Source organism: Chroicocephalus ridibundus, chromosome 12 (assembly GCF_963924245.1).
Source record: "Chroicocephalus ridibundus chromosome 12, bChrRid1.1, whole genome shotgun sequence".
Lineage (NCBI taxonomy): Eukaryota > Metazoa > Chordata > Aves > Charadriiformes > Laridae > Chroicocephalus > Chroicocephalus ridibundus.
In genome coordinates this window covers 5,037,875-5,062,351 of record NC_086295.1, presented here as the reverse complement: position 1 = coordinate 5,062,351, position 24,477 = coordinate 5,037,875, and the positions used below count along the sequence as shown (strand labels likewise).

Sequence of the window (24,477 nt, the reverse complement as noted above, 5' to 3'; positions counted from 1 at the left end):
GGGGCTGCCCCTGCCCCTGGGATAAGCCCCTCAGTGACAGCCGCGATGGCACTTGCCCCCCCTGCCCTGCTTGGGCCCTTCATTTGGCCCCGCAGGTTCTGCTCACGGCCGTTTGCCCCAGGGCCGTGGGGAGAGACGATGCCTGTTCGGGGTACAGCGGAGCACAGACACCCATTTCGCCCCAAGTGTGTTTTCATCCCAGGGAAAGATGCCTGGGCTGTGTCTGTGAGGCCATTTGAGGTTATTTCCCAGGACCCTACAATAAATACGGAGTGCGGATGGGTGATGCGGTGACAGAGGGAGAGATACGTGGCCCTTTGCAGCAACAGAAGGAATCAGCTCCGAAGCGTTAGAAAACGCTGGGTGGAGGATGCCATCCCCAGCATCCAAGGGGGACACTGGAAGCCCTGAAATAAAACCCGACCCAGGCAACCACATCGTGTGTAAAAATTACTTTCCTCTTGTTTCAGGCTGTCTGGAGAGATTTGCCTCCACTTGCAAACATTTGAAGTGAGTAGTTTATGGGATGAATTAAAAACTGGTGGCAGTTTATGACAAACACCACCTTTTGTGGGTCTGTATTTTCCTATGGGATAATTATTTCCCTTTCTCAGCATCCTGCTCAGACCAATTTTTCTTTCCACAGAACATTGTGCTTTAATGATGCTTCATGTTTAATTCCCAAGATGCAATTTTACCTTCACGCCGCAGACAATGGCCCTCGCGATCGGCACAAAGGCTCACGCGCGGGCACCCTGGCAGGCAGAGCTGCTTGTCTAACACGGGAACAGAAGAACCACATCATTCCATGGCATTGGGAATTGTCCTCTTTCCTCCGGACAGAGCACCATGATTTTTGAGGAGGCGGTTCCAGGGTTGCTGGTGGGAGCGGGATGCTTGGCACGGTGTGGGTGTGTGTCCCAGCCTTCATCCCGCTCTCCAGAGTGGGGCTGGTGGGGTGCAAGGGCTGGGGGGTGGCGGGGGGCTGGACCCCGCCGTACAGACGGTGGTCGTGGTCGCTGTCTCCTCTTCTGTCCAGAGCAGTGCAAGCGCCAACTCTACGCCACAGAGTTCTACAAGAAACTATTGCTAAAAAAGGTCACTGATGGCAGAAAATGAGAAGCTCTATCCCAAAGAGGAGCAGCCGGTCCCAGCTGCCGGGAAGGAGCCGGATGCAGTGGGGACCTTGGCCTTGTGTCCAACCCAGGCTGCAACAGGCCATGGCATGGAAATCCCATGGGTGTCCCGCAGGAGCTGTTGCCGTGATGCTGGCAGGCAGGACCCCGTCCAGGAAGGAGCCAGGGAGGCGAACGGAGCATCTGAAGGCCACCCTGCCCTGGTGCTGGTGGTGGGAAACAGCCTGGCAGAGCCCATGCAGTCCAGCAGGGCATCCCTAAACCACATTGCTGCGGTGCTGGACGGACCCCCATCCAAGAAAGGTCCAGGGAGACGAAGAAGGTGGCTGAAGTCTATTGGGTTGGTGCGGGTGAAGCCTCACCAGATGGCATCGGTGTCGGGGTGTGGTGAGAGGAGCCCCGCTTCTGCCGGCGGTGAGGGGTCCCCAAGGCAGCACGGGGTCCTCGGGGCATGCGGGGCTAGGAGCCTGGCGCCTCGGGGGGCTGGGGCGGGGGGCTGAGCTGGCTCTCCAGCAGCGCCCGCGTCCCCTCGGCCGACACCCTCCTCATCCTCAGCCTCACCGAGCCGTAGGTGCCGCCGGTGCGGCGGGCGGCCCGGGCGCGGCGACGGGCGGCGGCGGCGGCCAGCAACAGGGCGGCGAGAAGCAGCCCCCCCAGGGCCAGCAACGCCAACCCGGCCACGGTGCAGCGGTCGAGGCGGGCGCGGAGCCGAGCCGCCCGAGCCTCCAGCCGCTCCATCTGCCGCGCCGGTACCGCCGGGTCGGGACGCGCCGCCCGCGGCACGGCCCCCGCCAGCACCACCAGCGCCGCGCCGCTCAGAGCACAGCCCAGCGCCAGCGCCAGCCCCGGGCCAGCGCCGGGACCCGCCGGGCCGCCCCCGCCCGCCGCCGCCGCCGCCGCCTCGTCCGGGCTCCGCAGCTCCGCCGCCCGCGGGGACGCCATGGAGCCGCCGCCGCCCTGCGCGGCCAGAGGTGAGCGGCGCAACCGCACCGGGATGCTACCTTCCCCCGCAGCCGACCCCCCGCACCGGGATGCTCCCCCTCCCCGCAGCCGACCCCCCGCACCGGGATGCTCCCCCTCCACGGATCAGACCCCCCGCACCGGGATGCTCCCCCTCCACGGATCAGACTCCCCGCACCGGGATGCCAAGCCCACTCCCCAGGTCCCCGAACCGGATTGCTCCTCCCCCCGGGATCCCGCTTACCCGAACCGGGCTGCCCCCGGAACCGGGTTCCCGCACCGGGCTGTCCCCCACCTCCCCGGAGCCGGGTCCCAGAACCGGGCTGGCCTCCAGACCCGGGTGGCCGCACCGGGCTGCTTCCCTTCCCTGCACCCGGCACCTGCCTCCCCGAACCGCGCTGACCCCCCCGCCCGCGGCTCTCCCCCTCCCCGAACCGGGCTCCCACCGTGCGACCTACCTCCCCGAACCGGGCTGAACCCGCCCCCCCCCCGCCCCGGGGTCCCGTGTCCCTGTGACCCCGCCGGACTGTCCCTCCCGGACCCGCTTCCCCCGCCGGGCTCTGCTCTCCCGTCCCCCCCCCGGGGCGCACCCCGCCTCCCCGTTTCCCGCACCCAGCCGCTCCCCGCCCGCTCCCCCCGGTCTCCGCACCGGGCTGGGGCCCCGGTCCCCACACCGGGTTCTGCTCCCGCTTCTCCGCTCCCTCCTCTGTCTGCCCGCCCCGCCGGTGCCCGCCCCACCGAGGTGCCCCCCGCGCCGGGATGCCTACCCGCACCGCGTCCCCGGCTCCCCGGGCCGGGGCCGGTGCCGGTGCGGCGGGCGGGGCGGGCGGTGGGTGCCCCGAGCTGCCGGCCCCGCGGGCGCACACAGCCGCTGCACGCACACGTACACACGTACACACACACACACACACACACACCGGGCTGTCCCGGGGGGCACACACACACACACACACACACGCGCGCCCGGTTGCACACCGGCACCGTCTGTGCACGCCCCGCCTGCAATAGGGACCCCCGCCCCGTGCATCCCCCGGGAGCACCGGGACCCTCTGTGGGGACCCCGGGGGGGGGCTGCGTGGGGAGGGGCGCAGGTGGAGAGGACAGAGCGACACGGTGGGTTTTGCAGAGGGGAGAGCGTGGGTCATGGCCGGGTGGCTGGGCACCCCACGACCGGCTGTCCCCATTGGGGGCTGGGGACATCCCTGCACCCCCCCAGCCCTGAAGGCAGCAGGGAGAGCTCCATCCCCGCCGGCTGCCTGCCGAGAGCCCTGCGAGGGCCAATCCTGCCCCCAGATCCCCAGGGAAACATTCCGGGCTTGACCTGGGTTTGGGTCAGACACGAGATGCTCCAGCCTGGGACAGAAGAGCCCGTGGCAGTGCTCGCTGCCTGCTGCCATTCCCCCACAGTCCCCACAGTCCCACCACGGTCCCACAGAGCTCCCCCCCTGCACCCCCGCCTCTCGCCGTGCTATTTATTCCATTTTTCACAGAGCACTTGTGTTAGTGCCCGCGCTCCGCTTCTCGCTGACCTGAAACTGGATCCAGGCCTGAGCCCCAGCAGTGACCTGCTGGCAGCAGCACGCTTTTAGCTCGTTTGTTAATGAGACGTGTGCTATTTCCGCATTTGGAGCGGTGCCTGGAGATGGGGTTGCGGACGTAAATCCTGAGCGATAGCGGGTGGGCTGCTGAAAGCTGCCGGGAAGATTTGTCCGTCACATTGACATTCCCTTCAGCACATTCACATGCCTCCAGCATCTTCACAAGCCTCACCCGTGATTGTGCTAGATGATGCGCCGATGCCGGTGCTGGCTGAGCCCACAGCCCCAGGGCTGCAGGGATGCGTGGCCGGTGCCCTGAGCCCCCCCACTACCCTGCATCCTTGTCCCCCCGCCCCAGCAAAGTCCTTCTGCAGCCGCGCTGGGCTCCACGCGACCCACAGTGCCAGGGCATTTTCCTGCGTGGGGACAGCAGATGGGCGTCTCCTACCACCCGTTTCATGACACAGGCAGGGACGTTCTTTGAAGTCTTTGTCAAATACAGCTAAAACTGAGCAGAAAGTGTCAAAACTGATCAGAAGGTGCATTTGTATTTTCGGAGGGAGGCAGGCTGAGGGCTGGGCAGGCTCAGCACCCACCCAGGCACTGGCAGCGTCCCGGCAGGGACAGCTTGGCTCGTGCCACTGCTGCTCAGCAGGTTAATGATGGGTGACATTATCCTTCCTTGGACCTCTCTCTCATTAAACTGTCCAGTTTCTACTAAAAATTAACCTCTGCATATTTTTTAGCCATTTTCTCACTTTTTAAAGAAAATTTTCCTCCAAGGTGCCCTGGGAAGGTTTTCTGTCTATTTTAATTATTCGTTTAGCTCGGCAAAACGGGTTTGCAGGTTGCCCACTGCGATGCGCTCACGTTGCGGCCGATGCTGACCGGGACCCTCGTGGGTCATGTGGCACTACTCGAAAAGGGACTGACCCACCACACCTCCGGTCCCCGAACTGCAGCAGGGCTGAAGGTCACAGGGTGGGCTGGGGTCTCCCACCACCTTTTGCCGCGTCAGGGGTGGGAATGCACGTGATGTTATTATTTTTTAAGTTTGCAGTGGAGGTTGCGCGTGCTGCGACCCACCCGCTCGCTGCTCCTGTCTCCTTTCATTGCGCTGTGTCGAAACACAGAGGCTTCCCAGCACAGCATCCCCGGGGACGCATCCAGAAGTGGGCCGAGAAAGAAGCAGAATTAAAAATAAATGTAAGTGCATCCTGACACGTTAACCACATTTAGAGAGGCTTTAGTACCAACCCACTCCGCAGGAAGGCAGAAGATGCTTGGAGACAAGTAGGTCACGGGACACAGATTGTCCCGAATCAGCAGGAAAAGATGGATCTGGAGCAGGCGGGCACATCCCTGCAAACAGACGGGCAGGCAGGAGCGGGGCTGGGAGGAAAACACACCAGCACCAGGGACCGCTGCCTGTCGCATGGCCAAATTTCCTGGGAAAAACAGAAACGCTGCTGGTCTGCTCCTGAGCAGAGCCGTGGTCCAGCCCTCTGTTTCGGAGCACCCAATCCCTGCTGGGTGATGATGCACCCAGAGATGCTCAGGGTGCGGAGGCTGGGACCCCCGCGGGGCTGGGGGGTTGGGGGGGGAAGCAGAGCTGCCTGTGCCGTGGCTCCCGCCTGCCTTCATACACGGATAGGGATGAGCCCGTGGAGGCAGCCGATGGGGTGGTTGGGTCCTTGCCATGCTCTGCCATGGGGTCAGGGTTCTGTGCCACCCGGGGGGGCTGCTCCTGCACCCCAAACCCACAGAGATGCTCGAGAGGACACCTGGAATGGATGGGGTGGAGGGAGGCATCCTGCACGCGTCGCTGCTTTCCCTGGGCTGCCCCTGCGTCCCACTGCCTTTGCTGGGTGGGAGCTGGGAGATGGCCTCAGGCCTTTGAAGGGCTGGAGGGTGTGGGGTGGGCAGCCCAAAAGCCTTCCCCAGCCTGATCCCAAGCCGGCCGAGTGTGGGGCTGGGGGCTGGCAAGGGCCACTCCGTCCCCAGGGTGCTGGCACTGAGGGAAGGGGAGGAGAGATGGAGACAGCCACAATTTATGCTGCCAGCGCAGGAGCGAAGAGAGGAGGGAGACAGCCAAGGTCAGAGACAGTGCTGCCAAAATTCACAATGAATCTGCAGGAGCACTGGAGGAGAGAGACTGAGGGCTTGGAAAGAAATGGAAAGAGAAGGGAGGGAGGGAAGGAGGGAGCCTGGGAGACAGAGCAGGGTGAGGGAGCGGGACGGGGCTGCTGGGAAAGGGGACATGCTGCTGCTTGGCCAAAATGGGGATGAGAGGGACAGCAAATGGGAGCAGCCCCAAGCCAGAAGAGGAGGGAGGAGGAACAGGAGGGAGCTGGGAGGGCTATGGACACGTCCCTGTCCCCATGGACCCCTCTAGCACACCCTGGTGCAGCACAGCCCAGTTTTGCGGTGTGCATGGTGGCTGCAGCCGCCCGGTGCCCGCTGGCAGTGCTGACCCCCATCCGGCTCCACCGCGGAGGGGAAGTTTCATTCTTGCCTCCTTAGTATTCACAGCGCCCGTGGCAGAGCAAACGCCTGCTGCCGGCACAGCTCAAGGTGACTGGGAGGTCAGGGAAAAAGCAGCCAGGCAATTTGGGAGGCAACCGCTGGTTCTGCACCGGCGGGGAAATCCAGTGGTTTGTGAGGACTGGAGGTGCCTGGAACATCGTGGCCTCCCCTCCTGGTGCGCCGGTCCCTGCAGGACACTGATGCGGCACCCCCGTGCTCCCCATGCACATGAGGATACACGCGCAGTGCCAGGTGCCTGGGGGGTTTCTGATCCTGCAAACTACCCCCGGGAGCTGCTGCCACCAGCAAGGCACACAGGGCTGGCTCTGTATCCCAGGGCTGGAAACTGGCCTTGGCACTGTGGAGGGCTGGATCTGGCACAGCTGGGCACCGGCATGGGTCATTTCCCTCTCGCAGGGTGCTGGGTGCCAGGGCAGGCTTGGTGCCCTTGCAAGGGCAGTGGACGCCTGCTTCAGGGCTCACGGGGGCGCTCCTCCAGGTCCCCATTGGGGATGCATCGCTCCAAGGGTGTTCTATAGCAACCAAGGGTGTTCTATAGCAAAACCTCCTCTCCCTCCCCAAACTGCGACATCCCAGCCCAGGGAACCAGCTCTGCCCAAAAGCAGCTGGAGGGACAGAGCGCTGCTTTCCACTAAGACCAGCTGCAGAGCCGCACTGGGAAGAGGCTCAAAACTTTCCTGGTGATAATTGAGATCTAATTATCTTTAGCTAACACCAGGCCGCAAGGGAGATGGGGGAGGGGAGGAGGGGGAACCACAGGTGCCTTGTGATATGGCAACAGCTGATGCGCTGGGCTGTGGCTCAGGAGCACCAGGAGACACACTGTGCTCTGCCTGAATATAAAGCAAAGCAGGGAAAGCATGAAACAGAGGGCTGACAAACTAATTTTTGTGTGGCTGGTGACATGTAAGTGTGCAAACACACTGCCCTTTCCTCGGTGGTGGCTGCGGGTGATGCAGGTGGGTGGCTGCACACACCTTTAGCCTTATCCCTCTGCACAGAGATCAGATCTGAAGCTCTTTTCCCGCCCCCCTCTGCAAAGTTCCTTCTCCAACACAGTTTTATCAAACGCACCTGGAGCTATGCAGGACCTGTGGAGAAAGAGATGGGGTGGTGCCTCCCAAGTGGGCTTTTAAAATGTCAAGGGGGAAAGAGGTTGGGAGGAGGAGAGTGCCAGGGAGGGGCTCTCCATTCACAGGAACCGAAAATGAGGTGAGTGGTGTTGTGCTCCTGGAGATCCGTGTGTGCTCCCTGTTACCCCCCTGGAAGGCAATGGGGGTTTAGTTATACCAGTAGGTCCCCGCCTGGGAGGCCTCTGGGAATCTGCGGTGCTGCATCCACCTCTGGAGCCCCCAGTACAAGGAAGACACGGAGCTGTTGGAGCGGGGCCAGAGGAGGCCACGGAGATGCTGGGAGGGCTGGAGCCCCTCTGCTGTGAGGACAGGCTGAGAGAGCTGGGGGGGTTCAGCCTGGAGAAGAGAAGGCTCCGGGGAGACCTTCCAGCCCCTGCCAGTCCCTAAAGGGGCTCCAGGAAAGCTGGGGAGGGACTCTGGATCAGGGAGGGGAGCCATGGGACGAGGGGTAACGGTTTTAAACTGGAAGAGGGGAGATTTAGATGAGATCTGAGGAAGAAATTCTTTTCTGTGAGGGGGGTGAGCCCCTGGCCCAGGTTGCCCAGAGAAGCTGTGGCTGCCCCTTCCCTGGAGGGGTTCAAGGCCAGGTTGGATGGGACTTGGAGCAACCTGGGCTGGTGGGAGGTGTCCCTGCCCAGGGCAGGGGGGTGGGACTGGATGGTCTTCAAGGTCCTTTCCAACTCTAACCAGTCTGTGAGTCACCTGCGCAGCTGCACGCAGGCCGGGCTCTGCGGACCAGTGCAGAAGCCAGAGGCCATGGCTGCCCCCCCGCAAAGGCAGTGGGGGGGCTTCTCCGGCGGACCCCGAGGTTCTGAGAGCAGGGAGCCCGCCCGGAGCGGGGCCGGGAGCCCCCCCGGAGCACCGGGACGGCTGCAGAGAGGGGGCCGCCGCCCGCCGCGCGCTCCCGCCGCCGCGCGCCCCCGTCCCCCCCCCCCACGTCGGGAGCGCGCAGGGAGCCGCCGCCAGACGCGCGCCGCCGCCGAGCCTGAGGGGAGCCCGGCGGTGACTGACCCTCGGGGCCCGCTAAATCCGGCCCCCCCCTGCCCCGTCCCCTCAGCGCCCGGCTGGGTCCCCCCCCATCCCTGAGGCCCCGCTAAATCCCCCTCCAATCCCCTCAGTGCCTCGCTGGGTCCCCTCATCCTCTCAGGGCCCCACTAAAGCTCCCTCTGTTCCCTCAGCGCCTGGCTAGGTCCCTCCATCCCTTCAGCATCCCGTTAAATCTCCCCCGGCACTGCCTCAGCACCCGCCTGGGTCCCCCATCCCGTCAGATCCCACTAAATTCCCCCTTGTCCCCTCAGCACCCAGCTGTGTCACCCCGTCCCCTCAGGTCCCAATAAATCCCCCCTGTCCCCTCAGGGCCTGGCTGGATCCCCCCATCCTCTCAGGCCCCACTAAATCCTCCTGCCCCATCCCTTCAGGGTCCCGCCAATTCCACACACCCCCCCTGCCCTGTCCCCTCAGGGTCTTGTTAAATCCTCTAATCCCCTGAGTGCCTGGCTGGCTCCCCTCATCCCCTCAGAATCCTGCTAAATTCCCCCTCCCCGCCATTGCCTCAGCACCCGCCTGGATCCCCCGTGTCCCCTCAGGTCCTGATAAATCCTCCCATCCTCTCAGGGCCTGGCTGGATCCCCCCATCCCCTCAGGGTCCCGCCAAATCTCCCCTGTCCCCTCAGTGTCCAGCTGGGTCCCCTCATCCCCTCAGACCCTGCTAAATCCGCCCGTCCCCTCAGCACCCAGCAGGGTCTCTCCATCCCCTCAGGTCCCGCTAAATCTCCCTTCCCGCTTTGTGCCCCAGGATCCCTCTCCTGTTGGAAGGGGAACGTCCCAAGGAGGTGGCAGCAGGGTTGGCCTGTGAGCCTTGGCCCTGGCACCATGTTCTACATGCATTTTCTCATCAACAAGCGTGGGCCGTTGGCCAAAATATGGCTTGCTGCCCACTGGGAGAAGAAGCTCACCAAAGCTCATATATTTGAGTGCAATTTAGAGACTACCGTTGAAAAGATCATCTCGCCAAAGGTACGCTATTAAATGATGAGGTGTCTTCTGGTGAGTCCTGGGGTAGAGGTGTATATCTTCTGTAGGGAATGGGACTATTGCTATTGTGGATATTGAATTAGTAGGACAAATTCGTGGCTATTTCAAAACCAGTGTGAGATAAACTCCTACTCTGATTTTATTCACTTCTCACTCGGATAAAATCTCCATCCCGTTAAATGGCAGTTATATAAATATTTCACTTGCTATTTTACTCCTGGAGATACATTTATGTGCAGCATAAGAAAATGTGACCACAATATATTCAAATGTATTTTTCCGCATGCTGATAGAGCTCCAGGGAGCATTGTGTGGGCATCGCTGGCCAAGGGATCATGGGACATGGGTTTGAGCTGCTCATGAGGCAACAGGAGCCCATTAGTGCAGAGTGGTGTGGTAGTACTGGTCTTTCTTTGGAGACTTTTTGAGTAACAACTGTGGGTATTGTTCAACATAATTTGGGAAATGCTGGTATTTGAGGAAATTGTCTCAAAAAGATTGAAAATTCAGCTGCTTAACTGAAGTCAAGGGACTAAGAAAACTGCTGTGGAATTGTACACAGACCATTTGAGGAGAATGCATTTGCTGATGTTATAATAAATAACTTTTGATAGATTGTAACCATACTTCCACTTTCAGTGGAATTCTTCCAGGTCCCCCATTATAAACCATTAAATATATAATTAAGCATACGTAGTGCTTATGAGAGACTGTATGAACAATCCCGGAGGCTGGAGTCCTCTGCGTATCGCAGAGAAGGTATGACTCAAGCAAGCGCAGATGCAGGCAGTCAAGTACCTGTGAGTCAGTCCTTGGCCTCGCCATTGCAATTGCATCCAAGGGAACAGCGAGGAACGCTTTGCACTGTCACTAATTGATGGCTCGGGAGATCCAAGGCTTTCAGCTGGTGCAAGCAGATTTTTTTATTTTCTCCATAAAAATACCTGCTTAATATTTGTTAGCCTGAATTTCATTGTCTGTCTTGCATGGGTTGTGATTAATAACGTTGTTAAAATGATCCTGATATTATTTGGAAGTGTCTTCCAAAAGGTACTAGCTAAGTACCTCCTACTTTCCCTTGCATGCTGTCCTGCCTAGCATCGCCATGACCATGTTGAATGTGCTTGGTGCAGGAAGACTTTGCATTAATAAGGGCATAGTTATGGTGTCTGCTCACTTAAATAACCAAAGTGTCAAATACTCGGATATGCACAGCTACTTTCTGTTTCAGATGTGTTACACTGTTGGCAGTCAACTGAGATGTTTTAGATAAAGAATGAGCATCAGTTCAGGACTCGTACTTTGGCATGGCAACGTTTAGGAACAGAAGCAACCAGAAGTTCCTGGCTCTGAAAATTTATTTCTGTTTCCAATCCTCTGTATCAGTACAAAGCCCTGTTGAATTTTGTAGGACTCTGTACTGGTGTATGTTACCAGCACTCTGTCACTACTGTGTAATATTTTCATTTTAATGTTTTTGCAAAAAATATTAACTCCTGCACAACTTTCTTAAATCATCAAAGTTTACAATAGCTCTGCGAACCTCTGGACACTTACTCCTGGGAGTTGTGCGAATTTACCACAGGAAAGCAAAGTACCTCTTGGCAGACTGTAGTGAAGCTTTGACAAAAATGAAGACAGCCTTTCGCCCAGGTAGGTACAGAATTCTGCATTTTTCCATCTGTGTCTTTTACATCTCTCATTTTAAAAGTTAATTTTGGATATTTCTGTTAAATATACATTATTGATCCCAAAGGAAATTGAACATGCTAGTGCCTACTGCTGATGTTTAGTCTGGCTTAATTTAATGCCATTTCAGGTCTTTAACTCCTTTAAAAGAAACAGTATCTTAAGTGGTCTTATGAGAAGAAGCTTGAATTTAGCCTCCAATGCTAGATAATTAATTTTAATTTCTGATGACACCAACAACATGTCTAACAGTGTGTTAGTGCCAGATCTGACAGCGTGTTTTGAGCTCTAGCCATGTAGCCAGCAAGAAGGGAGCAGAGATGGCTGGATCCTTTTCCGATGCCTGAATGTTTGTCGTACTTAGGCACCAAACGAGGAGGCACTGTTGTCTAAAAAAAGGGCAAAGAACAGGACACCAGGATCTATTGCCAGCCTTAACGTGCTTTGTGACCTGGTCTGTTTGCAGAATAGTGAATACCTACTCCACATTATTCTCAAGGATGTGATTGCGATTAGCTAGTTAGTATTTGTAAACATTTGGAAAGCTCCAGAAGAAACACTTAAGATAAGTGCATTGTGCTATCTGTTTTTAATAGATACTATAGTAGCTGCTGCACAGCACAAGAACAAGAGACAATGGTCACAACTGCAGCAAGGGAAATTCCAGCTAGCTATAAAGGGGGAAAAATTCACAGTGGAAATGATAAAACGCTGAAACAGGCTGTTCAGGGATGCTGTGGAATCTCCATCATCAGAAATAGTCAAAAGTGATCTGACTTAGAAATTAACCCTGTTTTGAGCAAAAGGTTGGATTAGATGACCTTCAGAAATCCCTTCGCACTTGAATTGTTCCAGGATTCTCTGTTTACCAAGTATTTGCAGTCTGACTTCATAATTATTTGATGCTAGGGAATAGCCTTATACAGACACTGGAGAGAAAGAGAAGATGCAATAATTCATTTGAAGTGGTGTGAAAGACTCTAGGCTAAATGTCAGCTGTGAGAATCTTTCAGGGACTTAAAGCAGCTGTTCATAAACCCGATGTATTTACAGTATTTCAGGTCCTGTAGCAGCATACTCTTCTGTATCTGTCTCTAAAAATATGGCTTCTACAGTACATGTAAATTAAGGATTTTAATTCCACTTTGGACTCCTGTTGACAAAGTGCCTAAGCTTTTTGCTATTTAGAATTGCAGCAGACCTTCCTGACAGGTTTATAGTCTTATTATACGTACTTGGGAGAACATTACTTTTATTTTATTGATGCTTATTTTGTTATGTTGTCTGTTTCTTTTAGGACTTCTTGACCTTCCAGAAGAGACCGTTGAGGCTGCTTATCAGTCCATTACATTACCTGAAGAATTTCATGATTTTGAAACACCACTACCTGATTTGAAGTAAATGCTTCCCTCGTTTTTTTTACGTTATTTTAGTATTTTCAGAAGTAAAATATATCCTTGCTGTTATCTGATCAAAACTCAGATGGAATTGTTTGGATTTGGTAACTGAATTCTCCTAAATTCCAAGTCAGCTTTACAAGGGTAGTCATGGGAGTTGTGGTATTGTAGAGTTCCTTGAAATCCTTTTAATTAACAGACCTTTACAATGAAATAACGTATTGAACTTAAACTTCAGGGTTTTCTAATTTTAAATTGTCTGAGTGAAGCCTGTAAACAACTTTCAGACATCAAGAGCAGATATAAAAGTTAGCATAAATCCTGTTGTAAGACCAAGGAAGCTTTGGCTAGTAACCTCGCAATGTTGTACTGCTCCATTGTGCAATTGCATTTAATTTCTGCTCCATTGCTCTTTGCGTCTGGGTATTTTATCAGCAGTAGTCAGCTTGGCTCCTGATGAAAAGCCAGCATATTTCTTTGGCTTTTCTGACACAAATCAGCATTAATGTAGAAAAACTGATAAAAAGCAGGAGGCCAAGACGTGTTTCTGGTGGCTCTGATGCCCCCAAAGGTCCAGGATAACAGACTTCCACTGAGGCTTCCTCTGTACCTCGTCATAAATACAGTTTGATGGGATCTTTAAGTGTTTAATATTTTGTAAGCACAGCTGTGGTATACTACTATTTATTCAAGCACCTCAGTGCGCTAACTCTGTAAAGCGTGAAAGCGTGCCTTTTCTACCTACCCGAAGAGTCCTTGTGGTTTGATTTGCAGATGATGGTGTTACACTAATTAGATGCCTTCTATGTGACAAGTGTCCGGTAGATAACAGGGCTCACACAAGCCCAAGTTTACTGGCAGAAGAGAGTGGAGAAACGAGAAATATGGAGAGGAGTATGGGTGCTTCCTTTGTCCTTATAAATATGCCTGCTGTTTCTAGAGGGGGTTGCTTTCTGAGCATACATCTGGATCATTTGTTCATGGAGTTGCAGGTGTGTGTGTGGGTATCTCAAAGCTGAGTTAATTAAATGTTTTCCCTTCCTCGTGGACCTCTCCCCAGCTATGTTCTGTTATGGCTATTGCAGATTCAGTCTTCACTGTACAGTGTATATTGGGGATTGCCTAGGAGCTTTGGGTAGCAAAGAAGGCAGCTGCCTACTTACTTAGAGGTATCCGTTTTAATAAACACATAGCACCTGTTTTCCATAGGCTTATTTTTAGCTTTTAGAGGAAATCCAAAGCAGTGAATTTTATCAATAAAACTTTAAATGGCTTGAATGCAAATAGCTTTGGGAAACAGTTGTTCTCTCTCCACAGAAGTGAGGATCAGCCCGGGTACTTCCAAAGCTGTACAAAGCAGAAGCTATCTTTTGGGGGTTTACAACAAAATGTCAGGATTGAAGACTCTTTAGAAACAAGTTTTCACATTCCAGCTAAATGGGTTTCAGTTCACACTATATTTTGTATAACTTTTTTTTTTTTATCAGTGCCATTGATGTTGCTGAACACTTTACCTTGAATCAGAGCAGAGCTGAAGACATCACACTTAGAGAGGATTATGAAAGCAATATACTTCTCTGTGATAGAAACTTTGGTGAGAGAAGTTGAGAAATTAGAAATATTACATAAAGAAAGGTGTGGTTTATGCAACATTTTGTACAGTCTGAGTCCATTCCACATGTGAAAAAGCTGTCATTAAAAGTGCATTTGTTTCATATTTGTGCTGTCATAGTGTCTTATGCTTAAATTTTTGTGTAAATACTCTGCCTAAGTAATCTCATATTGGAGACTGAGAATCAAACCCAACATTTTATGCTTTTTACTGAATTAGCTAAAACTGTTTACTCTGTTTGAGGTATGGGCTGTCTTACAATCTTTTAAAAAATATTTGAAAAATCAGGAAATGGATAAATGCGTGTTTCAAAAATTCATGCAGAGGAAACATCAGAAATTCTGTGTTTATTCAGATGAAGAACAAGATGCAGTAAGAAAACAGAGCTTCTCTGACGGCAGCATCTTAACGAGCAGTAACAGTTTTGTGGCTGATCACAACTCCGCGAGCGTGAATGGAGACAACTTTGCCCTGCATAAAGATACGTGCTCTTTTGAGAATGACTGTTTTGGAGATGAGGAGGAAGCTGTAGATATGATTGGTAGGGTTTGCCACAGATAAACAGAATTAGTTTCTTTCCAAATATTTTTATTTTTACAGTAAAAAAGCATGAAATGGATTGCTTTCCAACATAAATTCTATCTTTTTTTTTGTTTTCATACTTCCTTTTTTTTCCTTCTTGTCACTAAAATCTACAATCGCTTAGACATTGCCAAATAGAATTGCATTAAAGAACATATTTCAGTTTTTTAGAATTAAAGGCATTCATTTTATACTTTGTTTACCAATTTAATTTATATTTTCAAAGGTGAAATAATGCAACACTTTTACCTTTATTGTTGTAATAACAAAGGCAGCAAAATAGCTTCTACATGATTTAGAGTATTTATGTAACCCTTTATGAATTATACCTTTTAAACAGTACCAATATCATACTTTTCAAAGAAAAGGTGGAAATCTCAAAATTAAGACTGATGTTCTTTTTATACTGCTGAAGACAGCCGTATCATTTACGCCATCTGTGGAAGCTGAGCTTTTTTGTTTGCACAGAATTAACCTTTATATAAGTAACGTCAGGCTGTATCGAGCTACTTCATGACTACTAAGGGTTAGAATGATTAAAACTATGCACTTTATATTTAAGAAATCCTGTTGAGGGATGAGCAAAATGGCCCAGATGTTCTTGATATGGAGGAAGAACGTCCTTTGTCACAAGATCTGCCAGAGAACAGCACAGCCAGTGAGTTTGCAGCGTCTGCTCCATCTCACACAAACTCTCTGTGCCTGCCTAAAGTTACTCACATTCAACTTTCTATAATATCCCGTGCCTTTTTCCTTTGTTCATGTCTTTTGCTTTTTTTTCTAATATGCTTCATCCACCATTTTAGGTATAATTTCATTTGACCTAGGGATTCCAGATTTGTAACTTGACGTTGCTTTGAAACGCTTTTATATGACATCCCGTTGGATATGCTGTTGATCCACCCTGCTGCTTAGACAGTATATCAATTTTGTAAGGGAAAGGAAGCCGAAAAAGGGTATGCTGTAACTTTGAACTTTACCTATGAGTATTTCTGGCTTCATATTTCGTCAACAAATGACACCTTAGTAGTTCATAAAGGTGTTGTTAGCCTTTTTTGATTTGATATAGATGAAATTAATTTTTAAATTTGGAAATTTTTTTATATCTTAAACCCTTATACCCCCAGCACACTGTTACTTTAAAACTGAGAATTATGGAACAGCTTTAAAGGGAAACAATGGCACTTGCCCCTCCTTGTGCTAGTGCTGGTACTGCCTGTTCCTTTTACATTGACAGAAATATCCACACTGCCATGCAGTTGCCTGGAACTGGAGACAGATAGGTATTGAAAAGAAATGCTTTTTCCCCTAAACACTTTTCATCAGGTGGGTTTTCCTCCACATCAGTTCTTCAGTCTGTTCCGCCACCCGGTCATATGGATTCCGATGTCAGCAAAGGGAAGTGCGCAGTGCAGAATGTGAGCAGCAGCAGTGCCAGTTATTACTGGTTTAAGAGAATGTGAGATTGTAGACAAAAGCGTAGTTTTGTAATTCTGATCTTTTTTTGTCTGATATCGTTCCGTGTCATGAGATTGAGACATTATTCCATCTTGTAAACTTTTTTTTCTTTGGGTTATTTGCTGGGTTTTTTTATAGTTGAGTCCAAAGGCACAGACAGCACTGTTAAGAAAGTAAGTCATCTAATGAATGAAACAACACTGGTGTCAAAAGAAGAAGAAGGATTTGTGCTTGAGCCAGTTGATGATACAGGTCAGAACTTGACCAGTCTCTTGCTGTTTGTGTTAACTAAGTTTGTTTTTCTTCTTGTTAGTGAAAATATTTGCAAAACAGAATATTCCCACTTTAGATTTCATCTGCTCCTGCTGTCAGAGTTCTATTTTATGGTAACTATTATACAAAAGCGGTATCAGGTCGTTCATCTGATCTGCCCAAATCTCTGCTTACAGTTTTTTCCACGTACCAAATCAAGTTTTGTTGCTCTGCAGTTCTGTGAGCACTGCAAGCCCGGCCTGTTCATGAGTGTTACTGAAATTTCAGCTGAAGAACTTTTATTGCTAGTGACACGTCAATGATTTTTATGTGTAAAATAACAATCTTAAAACTTTCAGGCCTTTGTGAAAGTTTGTTTTTTGAACTTTTAACTTTAATAAGATCCAAAAAGAAAAATGTTACATTTCTTCTATGAGTAAATCTAAATGTCATCTATCATGTTGATGGCTGTTAGCAAATAGATAAGTTCATGTTGACGCTAATACAGAACACTGGAATTTTCCAGCCTGACAAAATAATATTCAGGAAGTTATGGCTATATAACCAAACTATGTGTCTCTTCTGCATTTACTGTGTACATCTTAATTAAATTGCTAAAGGATTAAACTGACAAATACAGATATTAATTATGAGGTAATGCAACCTGTTGAGTACATCAGCAATTCTTGGAACAATTAACTTCCTGATGGATTATTCCTGATTAGCTTATTCAGCCTTGTTGGTGTATCATGGGTCCTCATTAAGTCTTCATTTTCCTGGTTCTTTAGTATAATAGTCATACGTCTTCCGTACTTAAACACATGTGAATTTCCTGTACAAGAATACAAAGAGTATACTTTATGAAAACTTTTGGAGAAGTGGCCCGTGTGCTTGTACTTTGATTTTCAACTCTGTGCAGTGTTTCAGGAGGTCAGCAGCCTGTCCGTTTGATTCACAGTGCTTTTTTTGTGTGTTTAAGTGTTCTGTGAATTGAGCTTATTAGACTGACTTTTTTTTTTATTAATGCTTGCTCTAAATAGCTGTCACCCAGAGGAAAAAAAATAAAAGAAAGAGGAAGTTGCTTGTGGATGTAAACAAGGAACTTGACTGCAACGCTATGTATAACCAACTTAACAACTGCACAGACACCCTTGCTACGTTAGACCTCGCACCCCCAACGAAAAAAACAATGATGTGGAAGAAATCGGGAGGTGTGGATAAACTCCTGTCCAGCGCTACACTGCCTGTGTTTCATGCCGAGCTGCAAATGGTAAAGATCAATTCCTTGTAGGTTTTTATGTATAGATTATAGGACTGTTGCACATCTAGAATCTGACTGAGAGAGATTTTGCAGACTTGGTTTTATGTGAACTCCTGTAGCAGCATTGTTTTGCAGTACAGTTCAGGTGGATACCTGATGATTATTTGCGTACTCACTACTAATTGCTTCATCAGAAAGACCATCTCTAGAGCTCACAGCTTTGATCTCCAGCACTCCAACAAGTAAAAAATGACAAAGAAACTTGAGAGCTGATGTTTCAGTTCACATACTGTTGCCTGACTGATGGTACACTAATACACAACTTTTTAGATTTCTGATGATTTCTTTTCTACTTTCTACTTTGCCTTTTTTTTTCTTTTCTGTTTTGTTTCTGTTCTGTAAGCGATATGAGACCACATCTTTCTTCTGTATTTACTTCAAAGGTACATGAGGCTTAAACATTGGGGTTTTTTTATTATTATTATATGGTTAATGGTTTTGGAAACAAGGTATGCTAATGGCATTTGTACTTTCTCAATTGGATATTAAGCTTCCAGCTGGAAAGCAGTCAGGGAGTTGCCTTACAGAGGACCAAGAGGTTTTTGATCACTCTCTCACTTCGGCTAGAAGGGTGGGCCAGACCACCCTTTCCTGTGGCTGTGGACCTTGCTGTTCTTTTTGCATAAGAAAGATGTACTTGTTTCATGGAAATATGATCTAGCAAAGCCTCTTGTGTCCCCATGTAGTATCTGACAGATCATTCAAAGAAGCTGTAATTTTATAGCTGGTGATAAGGAACAGATCAACATGTCTACAAGGTGATATGGAAAGATACGGTGTAAACTCTGTGCAGCAGCCTTATGTTAATTGCACTGTATTTCTTCTGTCGTGTAGCTTTGAGAGATCTGGGACACAGGGTCTGCAGGCAAACAGCTCTGCAGGTTCGTTACAGCAGCACAGCTTCACCACTTAGAGTCGACGTGCAGAATTACAACTTGCTCTTTATGAGGATGAAAAATACCCACACACTGGTACATGGGGAGAGAAATCCACACAGAGATAACTGCAGATGGGTTTTTTTCTTTCATCCCTCCTTACTGGCTGGCTTCAAGGAAAAATGATCCAAGCTGTTCCTAAGACGTTTCTTCACGGAGTTCAATGCCAAAATTGCAGCTGCAGAAGGAAATTACTTTTTTTAAAAATTGCAGGTTTTCAAAATGACCTAATTCAAATCTCTAAAATCTAGGTTGCAGTAATTAATATACAGCTCATATTCATACCTTTGTAATTGATGTTTGCAAGTAATCTGACGTGATATTCTGAAAGCAAACAAATAAAAATAATTATTTTCAGTTGTTTGCAAAATGCTTCAAGAGTCACGGATTTAAGATGAGAAGAAATGGAATGCAGACGAAGTCTGAAATGGAAGGAACAATAAAAAAGCAAGATACCACAGGTAATATTTTAATTCTGTTGTGGCAGAATTAGCTGTTAGAAAATATTTTACATTATGTTTGAGATACACGTGTATAGTGTTTTTGTGCAGTATTCTACAAATCAAAGGCCAAGAAAGTTAAATGTTAAGGAAATTTACTGTTAATTATTAAAAAAAATATATTTTTTTGTTTTTATAAGTACTTTGCTGTCCTTTTGTTCCTTAGATCAGAAATGAAATGCAAGTCTTTTTCTTCCTTGTGGCATAAGGAGGTATTTTTAGTTTCACCTTTGGTTTCTCTAATTGGCTACCAAACTGCAGATTTTTTTTTATTTTTAAAAAAGCTTTCCATGTATTCTGAGTTTAATCAAACCACTCTCTGAATTTCCTAATTCATATAAATAACTTCTCTTTGCATCTTGAAGATTGTGTTGTGGTTAATATCAAACCAGAAGAAATGTTACGTTATAGATCTCCTGAGGAGGTGATGTATCCGCTTTCACTCCTTTGCTCTGCTAGAAATATAATCTGTACATCTGCTTCAGAAGTTAATCAACAAAACCACCTCCTGCAAGTCCATAAAGGTCAACTTTTAGATGCTTCCAGGAAAAACTCGCTTGAAACATTCTTCCACGGTCCTATTAGGAATGATATTTATTCTGTATTTACTCATTCTGGCTCTTACTCTCAAAGAGTGCTAGACTAGAGTGTGATTTTTCTTTTTCATTTTTTTCTTTTTTTTTTTAAGAACAGAGATTCACAGTAACTTCCTCTTAAACCTTGTTTTTTTATTAATACAGAGATGCTGACAGTAGAAGAGCCAAGTTACCTGCAGGAGTCAGCTCATTCAGAGACTGAGAGAAAAATTAGAAATGATTCGTTTATGTTGACATCACAGAATAACAGAAATGAAACTGATGATAACTGTGGTGAAACTATAGTGAGCAGTTTCCAGAAATTATAGAAACCTAATCGTATTTGTTGGTTTCATTTTATGCAAGGGTTCCATTTGAAACATGTTGAGAAATTACCTAATAGAAAAGGATGCTAGAGACAGGCGATACAGCATTAAGTAGCTTGTGTCGTGAAAGTTTATTTATAAACACATTGGTAGACTCTCACAATGAATGAATGATTAATTAAAATATCTACTAATCAGTATAGATTACAGTCTAATCACTAAGCATAAAGGAAACCTTAACATGAAATATAGCCTCTTTGTACTGAAGAGACAAATATAATAACCTTTATAAAGGATAAAACTTACCTTTTGTGTCTCATATCAAGGAAATAATAACAAATTATTTGTTTCTGCCATTCTTTATTTAGGCTAACATGAAAGGGCATTCTTTAGAGAATATGAGGCTTATTAAAGTTGAAAAATAATGACAAAATTAGACCTAATGGCAGCAGGAAAAGTAGGGTCTGTGTCTGAACTGAGCCCAGGGTGCCATCATTTGGCTATTCATCCCGCTGTGGGATAAATACCACAGCAAGGTCCTTTCCTGTGTGAGAAAAAACACAGTGGAAATAGCAACTATGAAAAAAATTTTGGAAAACATTTATTATAATAAATTATTTCAGCAGAGTTATGTAATTGAGAATTACATAGTATGCATAATTTTAATGCCTATTGATCGTCCTTTCTGTTCTAACAGCAGGATGGCACGGCTTTCTCGGAGAGCTCCTCGCTGGTGAACAATTCACTGGGCCAAGAAGCTGAAACACAGCAAGCTGAGTTAGCAAATGTATGTCTACTCAAAGCTGACAGCTCTGACTTATTTCAGAACTGTGTTCTTTCTCAGAAATATTAAAGAAAAAAAGTGATGGCAGCATGAACTTACAGTGAATTTTGGTGTACTAACATCATCCTTAGTACATGTTTTCCCAGTCAAAACCTTTATAGCTTGATCATCATGGATACGTGTATTCCAACATTCAAAGGTTACAGTCTGTGAGGGGAAAAAGCTCCTTATTTAGGGATCGTGCGTCCTGTAAGAAGGAAAAAGTTTCTGAACTTACTGGCTACGAGGATACTCAGACACTCTGAAACAAGGGCAGCCTTCTCCTGTTGACTGCAGAGGTTGAGCCCAAAATCTAAAACCAAATTTTTGAACATGCTTTTTGGCCCCTGACCAGTACAACCGCTGTCAGAATCCTAGTCATGCAGAACAGTATGTTCTTGTGAAGATGCCTCCCCAAGGCTCACCGGGACCACTTCCATAGTACCCTAACATGCTGTTACACCTGATCCGTCTCTTTGTGGCAAAAAGAAGGTAGCTAGCATTCTTTTCTCTGCTTCACAAAGCCTAGTATGAACACAGAGGTGTCAGAAGTCCCAGGTATCCTGAGTATGGCCATCAAAATGCCCAGCTACAGTTGGATTTTCAATTGGGTTGGAACTCCTGTCCTTTTTATCATCATGGGGTATGACTTTTTACACATGCTGTCTAACCTTCTGTTCTGTTTCCTCTCAAGGAGCTAATGAGGAATGGCAACGACAGTGAAGAAATAAGATGGAGCAAAAGAACTCTTCAGTTATTAAAAACTTTACAGGTACCAGTGCTGGATTTTGTAATTAGATGCCAAAACCAGGTGTTGATTTCAGTTGAACCACGTCAGAAAATCTCCTCCTTACACTGATGATCGTATTGCTGCCTCTCATATGCAGTGTTCAACTGCGTTTTATTGGGTATTTATGTAGGAAATCAGGATTCTCAGTGCCTGACATGGTGTCCTCTCCCACAGCTGCTAGAATTGCTACAATTTTCTTAACGTTTGCTCCCACAGCAGTGTTTGCTGTAACGCTAAGGCCTTGCTCTCTTCCTTCTATGAGTATGCTCTGGCGTATCTCTACAAAACCTGATTCCTAGCTGCTTACAGGTTGCCAGATCTCAGCTGAGCACTGCAGGGTGCCATCATTTAGCTATTCATCTGCTTGAGCTGTTTCTGAGATGAAGGCGAGGGAAATGAGCAAGGGTGATGTTAACAAGAAAGCTGGAAACCCCTTCTTTAAGAGGTTTTTAATGCTCCAGTGTTTTCAGGGTGCTTGAAATTTAGCAGGGAGCTAAATTTCCTGATTTAGCCTTTGCATTGGGAAGGCTTATTCTGCTTTTCTTGCAGAAATCCTTGTAAAACTGATGAAGCTGTAACATCCAATATCGTATGTCGTATCGACAGGACTGTAACAGGAGCCAGCACGGGCTGCCCTGATGCTGAATGTCCAAACTCTTGGCCTAACAGCTCGGTGCTGTTCTTCCTTTTTGCTTGGACGAGGGTTTTGGTGCTCCAGCATTGGTCTGGTTGGGGGGAGTGGAAAAAACATGGTAAAAAGTTAATTTTCTTTAGGTCACCTCTCTAATCCAAAGGGCCACATGGCTGAACGGAGAATGGAGGCGATGGAGAAATCTGAGCGTGGGCAAGAGGGCGTGGGGAGAGGGTTTTGTCTGCAAAACACACCAAACTTTGTTCCAAGCCAGGCTGTTCCTTAGGGATGGAGTCTGACTTCACAGTCGTCGTCTTGTTGTTTTTAAAAATTATTTTATGTGAACGTATTTCAAAGGTTCTGCACAACACCCATAAATAAATACTTAGATATAAGTGTAGCCATTAAGAAACAAGGAATAATAACACTAAGTTCGCTGTGAGTGAAATTGAGTATGATATAGCTGGGGCTCTGCATCCAAAGAACAGGGTACACAATGATTTTTACTGTTTTGAATCACGAAAACCATTACAGATGCGCTTCACCACATGCCTCAGTACAATTTCATTGAATTCGCTGGAACTGCGGGCCTATGTAGATTTTTAGTAACATATGTGGGTGCTTGCAATGTTGTGGCAATAAAATGTCAAGAGCCACTTATATAAATGCAAATGCCAAGACGGGAACCTATTCAAGGCGTTCAAGCAGAAAATATTCACTCTGTGCAGCACTCTCCAGTTCAGACTTGATGGCATCTGGTTTTACTGGCGGTGAAGCTGACCTGAATGATTCTTTTTTTTTTTTTTTTCCCCCTTACACAGCACCTGAAGCGATCAGGCGTGCGTGCTTTCAGTTTTCGGGAGCTCTGTCGGAAAAACAACCGGAAAGAAGCTGCGGCCAAGTTTTACATCTTTCTTGCTCTAAAGAAACAGTGGGTTATTGAGCTCAGTCAGAGCACGCCCTTCGCTGACATTACAGCCACCCTCGGCCCAATGTTCAACGCTCACTGCAATCATGTCCTATTCGGATAAGCTGATAAAAATCAATCTTACTCTAAATTTTCCAGAAAATTCCTGGAAAATGGTTGAAAATCTTGTCAAACCGTGGTAAGTGTGCAGAGCTCTCTCCTGTTTCGTTTTCTCACCTGCCAAGTAGCTGCCTCGTGCAGGTGTGCTGCCTCGGTATTGGTTACCAAGGTCTTTGCTGGGATGTTTATTTTTAATATGTATGTTTATACGATGAGCAGTTCCTTATTCTGTTAATAAATTAATACCACTAAAATACATATTTTACATAAGAGATTTACATTGTGAGGGATTTAATGAAAATCCTTAAAAACCTTTCTCGGAGACCAGCTTTGGATGTAAAATTCTTTTTAATGGGACTTGTATATGTCTATTATCTAACACCATCAGTAAGAGAAGTCTGTTCAGCTCTCTTTATAAAAAACTTTAGTCTATTTGAAATTACTCCTTTCAAAAAATGTTCAGTATTTGGTATTTTAAGGTCTAGCAAGTTACTGTTTCCAGCATCACTTTCGTGCGTTCAGGCAGAGAGAAGTTACACTACCTCTAGAAGAGTCACCTAAGCTCCAGGAAGAAATCCTTTTTCCTAGAAATCCTGCAGTTTTAGATTTCATGGAGTACGTTTACTTAAAGACTAACACTTTTATTTATGTGGAGACCTATTTAAAAATGGATGTTAAACTGAAACATTGCTGCTTCTTTGCATTTTGACCTAGTTTAGGATATGTTTTAACACTTTTACTGTCATTTTGTAAAGGCGGTGTTTTTCAGTCGCATCAAACCTGCGACGCAGGGGATGGCTCTGTGTGTTCAGCGCTCCAGAGTGTTACAGTGCTGTGGGGGTGCTGACGTCTCTTAATACGAAATCAATAAAAATCAGAAGAAGATGTTTCCTTCGCTCGTCAGTGTTTGTTCTGAAGGATCAAAACTGGCAGCCGCCTAAGCTGTCCCTTGGGTTCGCCTTCTCAGAGTCAGTGTTTTGGGTGATTTTCTTAAAAATTGAAAGGGTGGATGATATTGTCATCCTGGCTTTCTGGGTCCTGCTAACACGTGCTGTTCTGTCACACGCTGATTTATTTGTGTGTGCGCGGAGTTTAGGGAAGGTGAGGAATCGATGGCGAGAGCTCTGTTAGAGGAGTAAAAAGGCTTTAAAACGGCTGACAGCCCTGCGCTGGGCGGGAAGGGGTGGGCTGGGGGTTGTTCCAGTTGGTTT

The 24,477-nt window shown here is 48.0% G+C and overlaps 2 protein-coding genes across 2 annotated transcripts; one reads left to right on the top strand and one right to left on the bottom strand.

The window, feature by feature from the left end:
* Positions 1-1,595: 1,595 nt before the first annotated feature.
* On the bottom strand, positions 1,596-2,692 carry TMEM74B (transmembrane protein 74B). The gene is made up of 2 exons (XM_063349843.1): positions 2,555-2,692; positions 1,596-2,093 (listed from the first exon to the last, which is right to left on the bottom strand). Exon 2 carries the CDS (start codon positions 2,076-2,078, stop codon positions 1,596-1,598), a length of 483 nt encoding a protein of 160 aa, XP_063205913.1. The 5' UTR covers positions 2,079-2,093; positions 2,555-2,692.
* RAD21L1 (RAD21 cohesin complex component like 1) lies at positions 1,974-24,154 on the top strand. The gene is made up of 15 exons (XM_063349845.1): positions 1,974-2,107; positions 4,688-4,840; positions 9,110-9,330; positions 10,872-11,001; positions 12,335-12,434; positions 13,922-14,028; positions 14,402-14,587; positions 15,191-15,286; positions 16,225-16,338; positions 17,379-17,608; positions 18,953-19,055; positions 19,835-19,974; positions 20,693-20,782; positions 21,513-21,590; positions 23,061-24,154. Exons 3-15 carry the CDS (start codon positions 9,187-9,189, stop codon positions 23,268-23,270), a joined length of 1,728 nt encoding a protein of 575 aa, XP_063205915.1. The 5' UTR covers positions 1,974-2,107; positions 4,688-4,840; positions 9,110-9,186; the 3' UTR covers positions 23,271-24,154.
* Positions 24,155-24,477: the final 323 nt, after the last annotated feature.